The sequence below is a fragment of the Lycium barbarum genome, chromosome 7, assembly GCF_019175385.1.
Source record: "Lycium barbarum isolate Lr01 chromosome 7, ASM1917538v2, whole genome shotgun sequence".
NCBI classification, from domain to species: domain Eukaryota; kingdom Viridiplantae; phylum Streptophyta; class Magnoliopsida; order Solanales; family Solanaceae; genus Lycium; species Lycium barbarum.
The window spans coordinates 134,617,241-134,629,654 of record NC_083343.1 but is presented as its reverse complement, the minus strand read 5'-3'; the positions used below and the strand labels follow the sequence as shown (position 1 = coordinate 134,629,654).

The following is a 12,414-nucleotide window of genomic DNA, read 5'->3' as shown; positions in this document are numbered from 1 at the left end:
AATCCAAAACAGACCAAAGGGCACCTAATCTCATATTAAAAAGGTACAGACACCTATTCTCACATTGAAAATTTACACATAGTATCCCCCTGATATATAGACAACGCAGAAGGATCATCTACTTCTAACGTGACATTACCTGATGACTACTGACTTCATAATTAAATTCAACCAAAAAAAATTGACTGTCAACCCTACAGATACCCAGGAAACAATTTATTCACATCAGTTTTCTTCGTGTAAGTCGTTAAATTTGTTTTGGGAACATTTAATAGGCCACTGACTGATGGATTCCAGACGATACAACGACCAAACTTCATTCTCATCATAAGAAGCAAATAAGAGAATGCAGTAAGTGCGCTTTATGACTATACATTACCTTCATCATCAAAACAATGAAAGCAAAAACCTCATAATCAAGTCATAACTAAGACTGTAATGGGCAATTTGATGATATCTATACTACACTATCACTTGCTAAAGTTCAACCTGCTAAATCACATTCACCTTTGTACAACATTTCTCGTGAAACTAATCATTTTGAACGAAAATCTCAACCAACACCAGAAAGTATAAAATCCTGAACTACTTCAGATGCATTCACAATGCTTATTGTCCTGAACGTGTAAGGCTGGATCTGCAGCAACAACATAAAAAAGAGTCAAAATTATAGAGAAGTCGCACATTATTGAAATATCAGAGAATCCTAGAAAGTACTGCTGAAGTAGTATCTCCACTCCCTCCCCCTCACCTAACCCAAAAAAAAAAAAAAAAAAAAAAAGGAGAAAAAATCAGACAACCCCAAAAGAAAATTCCAAGGGATCTCTTTAATCATCTATGAATGTAATGAATATTCTGTTCAGACCGACCTAATTCTGTTAGTATCATGTAACATAGGTAGTGTTCTTTATATTTGTGGCTTTTGCAGCCTAATTTTAGTCATTCATTACATGTAAGTTACTTCAACCTTCTTGTTTTATCACTTAAAAATCCGATGTTTACAAATGTTGAAGCGTGTGACCATCTCTTCTAAAACCTTATGACCGAGCTCTTAGATGAGATGGTCACACACTGCAACATGATATCGGAGCAGGCAGAGGTCCTGATTTCCAGTCTCATCGCCACCCATTATCAAAAGAATTTCCACATGTTAGGCCCGCACGTGAAGGGGCATGTGAAAACATAAGTTAAATAAAAGTTTGATCACTCTTAACAGCTTAAGCTCTTAGATGAGGTAACTGTTATATCCCTTGGAGAGAGAGAGAAATAGGGGAGCTTTCGAAGTAGAGTCAAGCTTCTACCAGTTGAGGAGTAGCCTGAGCTTCTACCAGTTGAGGTGCACTCAGAAAGTCCCCTGCTGTATAGACGATTGGGGGGATTTTGTAGAGAATCATATGGTTTTGTAGAGTCTTTACCTTTTGGTATACCACTTGGTATACGGCCGGTTATGGCCTTGTCTATGAATGAAATACTTTTACTTGATTAAAAAAAAAAACATTATACCCCATAATTTTTTTCTTATTTGGCTTCTTTTTCACAGTTCTGTCCATAGCTCCTCTATAAAACTTGTACAAAAAAAAAAAACATCATAAATTAGGGGGAAAATGGATATTCCATGGAAGCAACGCTAGCATATTGGACATTAGGGTCGTGGATGATTACATGGTTGTTTGTATAATTTAGCTATAGTAGATTCCTATGACGTCTACTTTCAACCTGATTTTTGAGTGTGTGAAGGCTTGCAGATGATTTTCCTAGAAAAACCATAATTTCCTAAGTTAGATATTAGTTACTTTGTATCTTCAATTTAGACTAATTTACTAACAAACCCAAAGAACCAAATATTAAAGAAAAAGAAACTTTAAATATGAAGTATCAATATTTCAAGACTGAACACATTCTCTTCCCATATGGTTACACCAACAGAACTAAACCGTAAGAGGAGAAATGATAAAGCTCAGCTATTCATTCTTCAGGAAACAGAAGTGTATGCAAACCCCACTGGATAGCAAGGGCATCATACAACAGATCAGTGGGGCTTTCATGCAGGCTGAGATCCAAAAGTAAATTTAATGAATGAATTCGAAGAGATGAAAAGAGGGTACCAAGCTACCAATAGAATCAATCCCCAGCAAAACCTTCATACTGCAAGCTGTCAGATACAGTGGTTAACCTCTCTCTGCCTCCTGAAAACAAGACAACAACAACAACAACAACAACAACCCAGTGAAATCCCACATCTTGGGGTCTGGGGAGGGTAGAATGTACGCAGACCTTACTCCTACCAAGGTAGGATGGCTGTTTCCGAGAGACATATAGCATTAATTACAAAATTAAAAACAATAAATGTAATGCCGGCAGTCTGACCTTGATGTTGTCCCCTATCATTTGGATGAAGGAAGTTGCCTGTGTCTGTTGCTAGAAAGGGAGGCCTAGAGTAGCTCTCGAGTATATCTGAACATGGTGGAACGAGATCAAGATGAATAGACCCAGAAGTTGGAAAACAGAAACAAAAAGTCCAAAAAGTGATTGGAAAAGTTTCAAAGAGCAGGGGAGAAGTAGATGTACCAGAACTATTAAAGTCAGTTGACAGGTCTGAGAGACCAAAATTTTGAGGAATTTCCTCTAAAAATCCAAATGAAGTGGTTTCGGCATCCGGAAGAGGTCTGTTGAGAAGCTGTGAATTCGATTGCACACTAGTAAATGACGGAAAAGATGGATCGCCCAGTGCAGAACGTGACTCCAAGAAACTGCTATGAGCACCAAAAGTGAAATGAGAATTGTTAGCATAGTTCGGTTCTGCCTTGATAATCTTCCCGTCCATTGTTCGTCTCATCCCCATATTTGAGGATTGGGCCAACAAAGTATTTCGAGCAACATCAATCTTCCTGCTTTGAGCAGAAATATCATCCGTTGTTTGCATGCAAGAAAGAACTGCTGACCTGCAATTACTGAGAGAATTGGGTAAACTGGTAGGAATTGACCCATGCATGAGCTCAGGTCTTGGAGCATATCCAACATTTTCTACAGCACAGCATGCCAAATTTTGATGAACTGTAGTAAGGCGGGAATAATTTAAACATTAGTGGGGTACTAGCTACTTAAATGCAGATTTTAGATAGAACACATCTAGCAGCAAAAATAAGCAAAAAAGTATATACATAATGGACATCTTGGATATATTTAGTATTCGTCTATTTAAAAGAAAATCAAGTTGGACATTTTTCAGCAGGAACAGAAACTGTCCACTCCAATTGAGAACAGTAATCCACCATGCTAAACCTATGGGAGAGATTCAAAATCTTAAAGCAGAAAAGAGTTGAGATGTTCAAGGGTAGTTTAAAAAAAAAAAAAAACAATATTTCCAAATAGCAACCTTGTAAACTGACTACATCCATGAATATGATACCCATTATTCATAGGTAGAGAAGGAATTGTACGCGGAGATTCATGCGTCATCTTCACCTGTTCTGCAAGCAACCTATTGAATTCCATTATTTGTTCTTTCACCATCAGTTTCAGGTGATATGCCTGGAAAAATTCCTGATTTTCTTCTTCCAGTTTCTGCCAAACTGCAAGTCAGGCAAGTGATTGTAATGATAGAGTAAGAGATGATTACATAACCTGTGAAATTTGTAGGTATACTGATAATAAAAAATAACACCAATTTTATATAACTATCAGATCGCAGAACCCCTAACCTAACTTCCCTATTTTTCAATGGTATAAGAAGCCAAGATAGAGGAAGAATGTATTCCTTGAAATTTAGATAACATACCAAGTGCAGTAAATCTAGGCTCTATCTTGTCCTGGATGAAAAGAGTGTTCACAGCTTCTTTCCGACTCATATAATGCCGAAGACACAGCTCTATTCGATTTTGCACCTGAAATAAGCAACAATAACTCATAAATATGTTCCCCCGCAGTTCTGCACCTATCATGATTGTAATTTCACTTAGACACCGATTTAAGATGACAATGAACAAAATTCAGTTAAGTAACAAATGAGATTGAATCTAAGTTTTCCTCAGTGTAACACCCTTATCCGTGTACTTGAAATATAGTTATTTGCATTTGCTCCATTCAAAGACCACGATCACAAGGATTTTAAACAAACAAGCAGATTGAAGGAAAAGGTTGGGCTGAGAAAAAGAAACACCTGGCAAAACACAGTCAAGTTAGCTGGGTAGCTAAGGAGCACTCTGTCATCAAATAATAATAAATTGTTTAAAACAGTCGGTCTCTAGTAATTGATAACTGAGAGAAATAAGTTTTTTCTTTTTTGGAATGAACCCCACCCAAATGATCATTTGACCAATTAATGACATCACCTAGGGTATGTCTAATTTATGAATTTATTTCTGCTTTTCAAATTCCACTTGCATTTTCTCAAAAAGGATTTCACATTTTCTTATCTGCAACTACAATGTGTATTTTACAATGGAACTTTTTTAGTAGCCGAAACAATTTCCTTCCATTTAGAACATTCACATGCAATTCCTTTGAGTAGTCTTATATCCAAAGCTTCAATCTGAAGTGTTAGAATGTCCAAAATTGGTTTAGGGAACGGGTTACTGTTTCCTAGGTGGTTTTGGTCAGTCCTCACACCAAAGCCAGACCCATCCATAATTTTGGTTTATTCAACGTTGTACCCTCATGTTATATTGTCCATGCTCCAAATGTCCAGCCCCAAGCGTGCAAAGGGGAAGGTGTTAGAATATCCCACATTGGTTGAGAGAATGAAATTGTCTCCTTGTATGGTCTTAAACGATTCGCACATCATAAACTAACTTTTGGAGTTGAGTTAAGCCTAAAATCTATTTCCTTAACCTAAATAGAATAAAGGGCAGCACGGTGCACAAAGCATCCCGCGTTAGTGGGGTCCAGGGAAGGGCCACACCTCAAGGGGTGTGATGTAGACAACCTAACCTAATGCAAGCATTAGCCTAAATAGAATAAGGAAATTAAAGCGGAACACAAAATCTGGTATTTCTAATAGAGGGTTCATAAAATGTGTATAACAGAGGAGGGGTGTGTGTGTGCGTGTGGGGTGGGGTGGGGTGGGGGTGGGGGGGATTGCGTTCTCAAAGAGACATTAAAATCCTTTTTGGAAAAAAGAGAAATCTAAATTGCTGTGGACGGAGTAGTGAGGGGAACTATTTGGGGGGAGGGGGTGGGTGTGCGCGTGAGAGGTCGAATTCTCTCATTAGGGTCTGAATAGAACCTAATTTCCCTGAATTACTAGCTAGTGTGTGTGTGTGTGTGTGTGGGGGGGGGGGGGGAAGAATACGTACAATGAAACACAACAATAAAACAAATCATGGAATCTTTACTCTTTTGAACATTCATCACACCCGGCATGAAACTGGGGAAGAGATCGGAAAAACTTGGAATAATTGTTTCCAATGAAGCTTGCTTAACATAGGAATAGAAGTGTCTTTCAGCAAGTGAATAGATGCTATAAGTGCCAGCAGAATCAAGCGACCATTATTATCTCTATTTTTTACTACACTTGGTCATGCCACAGAATATCAAAGAGGCATATACAAGTTGGTGCATATGGAGAATTGATAAAACCATCCAGAAAATATGATTGATGATCCTAGCAGTTATCTTTTGGTGTGTGTGGACTGAAAGGAAACGAAAGATGTTTTGACGGAATCTCAACTCCAAATCACTTCCTTAAAACTAGATGTTTGCTTAATTTATTTAGTTGGACAAACCTAACTTCTATTACTAGTACGATCAATGTTTGGACATTGTTAGCTCCCTAATCTTAGCATGATCTGTTGTAGTGGGGCTTATATTAGTACTTTTGTATCCTTGCATCTCCTTGATGCCTTCTAATGAAATACCTTAATCAAAAGAAAAAAGTGGCAACATTAGTTCATACTCCAATTTATCAAAAAAGACATCAGATCAAACTCCAATTTCATTGATAAAGGTACAAATAAAACGTAAAAGCACATGTCAATTTTCTCTCCAGAAAACAACGTTTTAGATGGGTCTTGTCAAAAACAGATTCTACGCAAAAGAGAAATCTAAATTGCTGCGGAGGGGGTAAGAGGGGGGACTTCTTTTTTTTTTTTTTTGGCGGGGGGGGAGGACTAGGGTTCGTTTGCGCACCATGTCTCTAATTAATCCTAAACTTAGCAAGGTGAACAAACCAAAATAGATTGAATTTTTGGCAAGTGAATAGAACCTAATTGTTGAGGTATTGATTATCAGACCACTTCCAGGATTCTATTACTTAGGGGAGTATATTCACATATATCATGTGTTCATGTTGAACGCTAGAGCATCTGGAATACATTCCCTTTAAGACAAATTACTCTTTAGTATTGGAAAATGAAATGGGCCAGAACATAATGGAATATATAGAAGATCCATAGCGCAAACCGCAACTAGTTCAGGATTGAACCGTACAATAGATTGGACAACTTGTACAGAATCGTGTGAAAAGCTCTCCTTTTTCTTATAGTAATACCAGAAAATTGTTTAGAGAGGTAAACAAAAAGATCAAACGCATACCATTTCTATATCTTCAGAAGAGGTTATTCTTCCATCTCCACTGGACTTCTTTTTAGGCACCACACTTAAAGTTATTGCAATACAGGATTTGTGGGAATTTCCCTGTAGTAGTCTACACCATTGTGCTTCTGCGGATCGTCACTCAGTATCTCAAAGGTAGTCAATGGCACCTAATATCAAACTTTGAAAAGAAAATACTTTCAATCAGCATATCGTGTTTCAACACACAGAGAGAAATTGAAAAAGAGGAACTGGGAGCAGTTATTCACCAATCAGACCAATAAGCAGTCATACAGAAAAAAGTCACTGGGAAAAGAAAAATATGGGGCTATAAATGAGATAAAAACATAACAAGTTTTAGTAGTATCAAAGATTCTTCATCGATATCCCTGATTCTTTTGAGAGCCATCAAGGCTCTGGCTGTCAGAACGAATAGAGAGCATGGACAACTCCAACTTACAAGATACAGTAATGTGTGTTGTTATAATTTCTCTTTACTTTTATTGGGTAGGGACTATGCTTACAAGCAATGAGCAAAAAACCAGTCCCCTCCCCAAACCCCCCCACACACACACCAAACCAAAAAAATAAAAAACACACACACACAACCAAAAAGGAAAATACTACACAGCCTAGCCTACTCAATTCAGGACAGCACCAAAGCCCCCATAATCCCACAGCTTTAGTCATATAAGCAGAATAACTGGTTAGACAATTGTGCCTCGGAGCTTAATTAAAAGCATAACTTACTCGTCATGTATAATGACCTTGCAAAATGCATTAACAAATAGTGGCATATTTTGATATTTTAAGTGCAAGAACTTCTCAGCCTCCGGGACAGAGAAAAAAACCGTTCTAAGGAGGAAGATTTGTAATATCACTGAGTTACCCTCTTCAAGGACTACATCTATATCATGTATTGAAAGTAAATAAACGTATGCTCTCTCTAAGAGTTCACAACTTCAACATGGTATCAGAGTAGGTCCGCAAGTGAAGTGTCGTGTTGGGAATATAATTACGTAAATAAAAGTGTGCTCTCTCTAAGAGCTTAAGCTTTTAGATGAGATGGTCACACACTTCAACATGATGATTTTCAGTTCTCTTCTAACATGTTCTCAGATCAATGTGTGGAAACAACAGATATAAATAGTAGGCCTATGAGCTAATTTACAAATCTTGAGAAAAAATGAGTTGAAGAGGTTAAAGGAGACCAAAAAATCATCCCAAATGCATGGAGGCAAACAAAGTTTGGATTTATTGTATTTGATAGGAAAAGCAGGAGCTACACACTATTCTCCATAATTAGAACCTTATGCAAGAGAAAAGATGAAAAAGCAAAATAGGAGAGGTATGCTGACTGTTTTTCTTGAAGGGGAGCCTTGGAGCAACGGTAAAGTTGTCTCAGTGTGACCTATAGGTCACGGGTTTGAGCCATTGAAGCAGCCACTAATGCTTGCATTAGGGTAGGCTGTCATACCTCTTGGTGGTGGTTTTTTTTTTTTTTTTGGGGGGGAGGGGGCACCTTCCCAAGACCCTGCTAAGGCGGAATGCTTTGTGCACCGGGCTGCCCCTTTTGTTTTTTTTCTATGCTGACGTTTATCTTATGAAGAAAGATAATTTCATTGCAGGGGCATCAGGAAGATGCCAAATTATAAAGACAGCATGTTAGCTCCAGTACAAAAGAAAAAAAATTAGCACTAGTACAAGTTTGCCCGCCTATGCAAGAACTTGGGAGCTAACAAAGTCCAAAAACAGATCAATACTATTAACAAGTGTAAGAATACCAGCTGAACAAGCTAACTAAACATCTAGCTTTTAGAGAATGTGAAGGAGTTGATATTCCATCAAAGCATCTGTGATTTCTTTCATTCCAGATCACCCAAAAAACGATTGTTGGGATCATCCTCCAGATTCTTTTGATGGCTTTGTCAACTCTCCAAAAAGACTGGTTGATAAACGATTCCCTAATGGACTTAGGAATGCTCCAAAATAGGCCAAAGAGAAAGGAAAAAATTCCAGATATCAGCAGTAATAGGGCAGTGCAGAAACAGATAGTGTTAGCACGTTATGACTTCTGTTGACACATGTAGCATCTGTTGACTAGAACAATGCTCCTTCTACTGAGATTGTCTTGTGTTAGACAGGCTTCATTGAGGGGTATCTATGTTTAGCATGATACTTTGAGTGGTAGTCTGGTCCTCCAAACTTGTTTCCGGGGCCAATCCTCTAGCATCCCACTCTATGAGCACATAAGACCACTTTCTTTGATTGTCTCCTTTACTTCTTTAGATTTCTCCCATATGATTCTGTCTGGTCGTTGTTCTACAGTGGTGAAGTCAACCAGTGTAGCTAGAAGAGCAATTAGGTCATTGATTTCCAATCATGAAGATTCCTTCTGAACCACGTATTCTAGATGTTCTCTCTGTTTTGAGCAATGTAAGAATCCTTACTGTAGGCAACAGGTATAGACCAGGATATGAAACCTTTTAGTGCTTGTGTCCAAGCCATCTATTTTTCCAAACTTTTACATGAAAACCATTGCCAACTTTGAAAGAAGTCATTCTGAAAGCAACACGTGCTTCCATAGACCCATCCCATGTTAACCTGTGGTTTGCTTGGGGCTCCAGTGGTTCAGAGAACCACATTTGGCATCACTTATCTCCTTCCAATAACCTGCTTCATTTTGTCCATTCCTCCATAGCCACTTCATTAGCATACATTTATTATGAAGCTTAAGAGACCAGACCCCCTTCTCAATTTTTATTTTTTTTAATTCAAACGAGTCAAGATTTGAACTCAAGTAGCCTTACCTTCTTACAACAGCGTAGGCTGCATAGAACAGATCTAAAATAAACCTATTCTATTAACCAAACACCAAAACAAAGTGGCAATAAAGCTGTTATTTCAAGGAGGCTCATAGATTAGCAAACTTGCTTTTCTCTTCTTGACTCGAAAGGATGGTAGATTCCATCTAACTACATTTAGAAGACCTTTAATTTGTCTTGGTAAGGAAGCAAAATCAGTGTGTATGCCCACTTCGTTAGTTGAGTGATCTTCTCAACTTTTTCAATGACTCCATTCCAAATTATTATTATTACTACTCCGTCCGTCCCAATTTATGTGACACTCTTTCCTTTTTAGTCAATTTCAAAAAGAATGACACTTTTCTATACTTACGTAAAACTTTAACTTAAAAATGCTCATTTTACCCTTAATTAGATGATTTATAGCAGCACGAATATCTATAGCTTATTTTAAATCACAAATTTCAGAAGTCTTTCTTTCTTTCTTAAACTACGTGTCCAGTCAAACATCATCACATAAATTGGGACGGATGAACTATTATATATATAACTTATTGTTTACCTTCATTTTATTTGGTATGATAATGATGTGAGTTGCGCTTAAATGAAAATGTGAGGATTCATATAGCCGACCCAACTTTTAAGAACCATACAAAGTCTTGGGCAAAGAAAACAAACAAAGAATAGCAACAAAGGAGTTTCAAAAATAATGGAGAAATTTTCGAGAACCAGCGGCACACGGTTCAAAATACACTGGATAGTGGTCCGCTCCTCTACCTTTCTCCCCTTAAATACCAGGCTTTTGTCTGTATCTGGGTCCGAACCAATTACGTGTGCCTAACTCGCACATTATGCGTTGTGCCCTTATTACTAGACAAAAGTCCTGGGGCAAAACTGATCCTTTCTTATATCTGAGCTCATAATAACCAAGAATCAAATCATCAATATGAGGACAAATCACTATTTTTTATTTTTGTTTGTAAAGAAGCACAAATCACTACTAAGGTCCAATCAGAACCAACATGCAAAACCCTGATGATCATAAACAATAAAAATAAAATAAATAAAATAATTTTCCATCGCCAATATGTCATCATATTTTCTGAATCATATTTTCTGCATACACGTGAATAGAAAACAGCTTCTGAATTTCTTAGCGTACCAGCTCCGAAAACCTAGTCCTGACTCCAAAATAACATACAAAACTTGAGGCTGAGAAACCCATCCAAAGGCATAATAGCTTAGAGTTTTTCAGATCAGTCATAAAGACTAATTAATAATACTTATATGTGAGCTCATAATAAAACCAAATGGAGAGACAAAAGCAAAGTTAGGGTAGTAAAATGAACCATAATTACTAATTCTTTCTTGTATTTAAGCTTGTAGTCTTAGGCTAAGAAACCAAAGGGAGAGAGAAGCAGATTAGAGTTGTAAAACCATAAATACTACTACCTTCGCTGATTTTGAGCTAAAACGACAGTTAAGGGAGTAATTTTTTCTAATTAATTTGAGGGAAGAAAGCAAAGAGAAAGCACCGAGGAAATCTTAGTCATAAAGGAAAAGCATGAGTTAGGATTTAGGATTGTAAGCTCTCATAATAATAATACATCAACTCGGAACTCCACACCCACGTGCCAAACAGAAAACGGAAAACTGAAATCAGTTGTAATTAACATAGTTAAGAGTTCAAAATCAGAAATATTCTCTTACTTGATTGGAGTGGCTACACCTCCCCCACCATGTGAGTATTCGCTTCTGCTTCTCTCCCAATTTACATCACTATACAATAATTTAAAATATTCCGTCCCACATTTTTATACAGTGATAATCTAGTAAGTCATGATCATTTTTACACCTAATGAAATATTTATAACTTATTTTAGTCCACAAATTTTAAAATAAATAAATTCTATGTGCAATCAAATACTATTACATAGATTAAGATGGGGGAATAACTTTTCAGAGTATATTTGGTGATTTTAAAAAAAGAAATAAAAGTCACAAAATGCAACAAGAGAATTTTTCCTCTTTTACCAAGTTATAGAATAATTGAAGTTATTGCTATTAGACACCTAACACACCTTTAAAATGTAACTATCCTTCACCAACAATCGGTTTAAAAAATTAAAATGGGTATAATTCACACGGTAAAGTGACAAATGAAACGAAGATATAACTTTGTGAACATATAGATATACTAATTTTTGGACAGGTATAACTACTTTAAAATAAAATAGCTAAGATTAAACATGTAAGTAATGAGTTATTAAAGTTTTGAAAGAAAGTACTTTAATTTATGGCTATACACAATCAATTGAATTGGTATAACTTTTTTCTTATGTATATCAAATATTTTGGGTGACACTTTCCTTGTCTTTTGATATTTCAACGACACATTTTTTAAATCTTAACATAAGCCACATTAGTATATTTGCAAATGCCTCACGTCTTAAAGTTTGTGTCTTCTCTTTAAGAAATTGTAGCCTCCTTTTTACATTCGCATACATATCAAGAAGGTGTTGACGAATGAAAGTAGTATTTTGTAAACGTTGTACATAACTTTGAACATATATCTTTCTTAAGATGGTTAGTATGTTGTTGACAATTTCATGGTCTACACCTGCATTAATAACTAATGATATCAAAAAATTTAATATATATATATAAATCATAGTTGCACGTACATGCATTCTTTGTTTGATTCAAGATTATGAATCATTTCATCTGAATTTGACTAAAGATTATTAGTTGAATTGTATAATATAATCACATTACGAAATATAACAAAAAGTTATCACCACGTGTAAAAAGCCAAAAAATCAAAGGACTACTAATCGTGTATGTATCTAAAGTCTATATCTTTTATAGTTCTCAAAATCTCATACATATATCACGTTTTCCTACAAACTACATTATATTTTTGTGAAACAATAATTGAAAAAACAGTTATAAATTACAATTGCATATCTGTTATGTACCTGATGATGTGATTCAGAAGTGAAAAGTGCACAATTCCGAAGTAAAATCTGAAATTAAGATAAAAAATAAGAACTAATTAGTTAGCAAACTCAACTCAAGA

General features: G+C 36.3%; 1 protein-coding gene across 7 annotated transcripts; it reads right to left on the bottom strand.

The window, feature by feature from the left end:
• Window positions 1-301: 301 nt before the first annotated feature.
• LOC132604640 (uncharacterized) lies at window positions 302-11,203 on the bottom strand. Of its 7 annotated transcripts, none has more exons than XM_060318238.1 (8): window positions 11,046-11,203; window positions 6,532-6,712; window positions 3,779-3,884; window positions 3,441-3,572; window positions 2,569-3,054; window positions 2,368-2,454; window positions 2,106-2,186; window positions 302-637 (listed from the first exon to the last, which is right to left on the bottom strand). In XM_060318238.1, the coding sequence occupies exons 2-7, from the start codon at window positions 6,532-6,534 to the stop codon at window positions 2,122-2,124; spliced, it is 879 nt and encodes a 292-aa protein (XP_060174221.1). In that variant the 5' UTR covers window positions 6,535-6,712; window positions 11,046-11,203; the 3' UTR covers window positions 302-637; window positions 2,106-2,121. The 7 variants fall into 7 exon arrangements, with proteins under 7 accessions (XP_060174221.1, XP_060174222.1, XP_060174223.1 ...); XM_060318239.1 differs by having other exon boundaries at window positions 2,114-2,186; XM_060318240.1 differs by lacking the exons at window positions 302-637; window positions 2,106-2,186 and having other exon boundaries at window positions 2,194-2,454; window positions 2,569-2,942; window positions 3,377-3,572.
• Window positions 11,204-12,414: the final 1,211 nt, after the last annotated feature.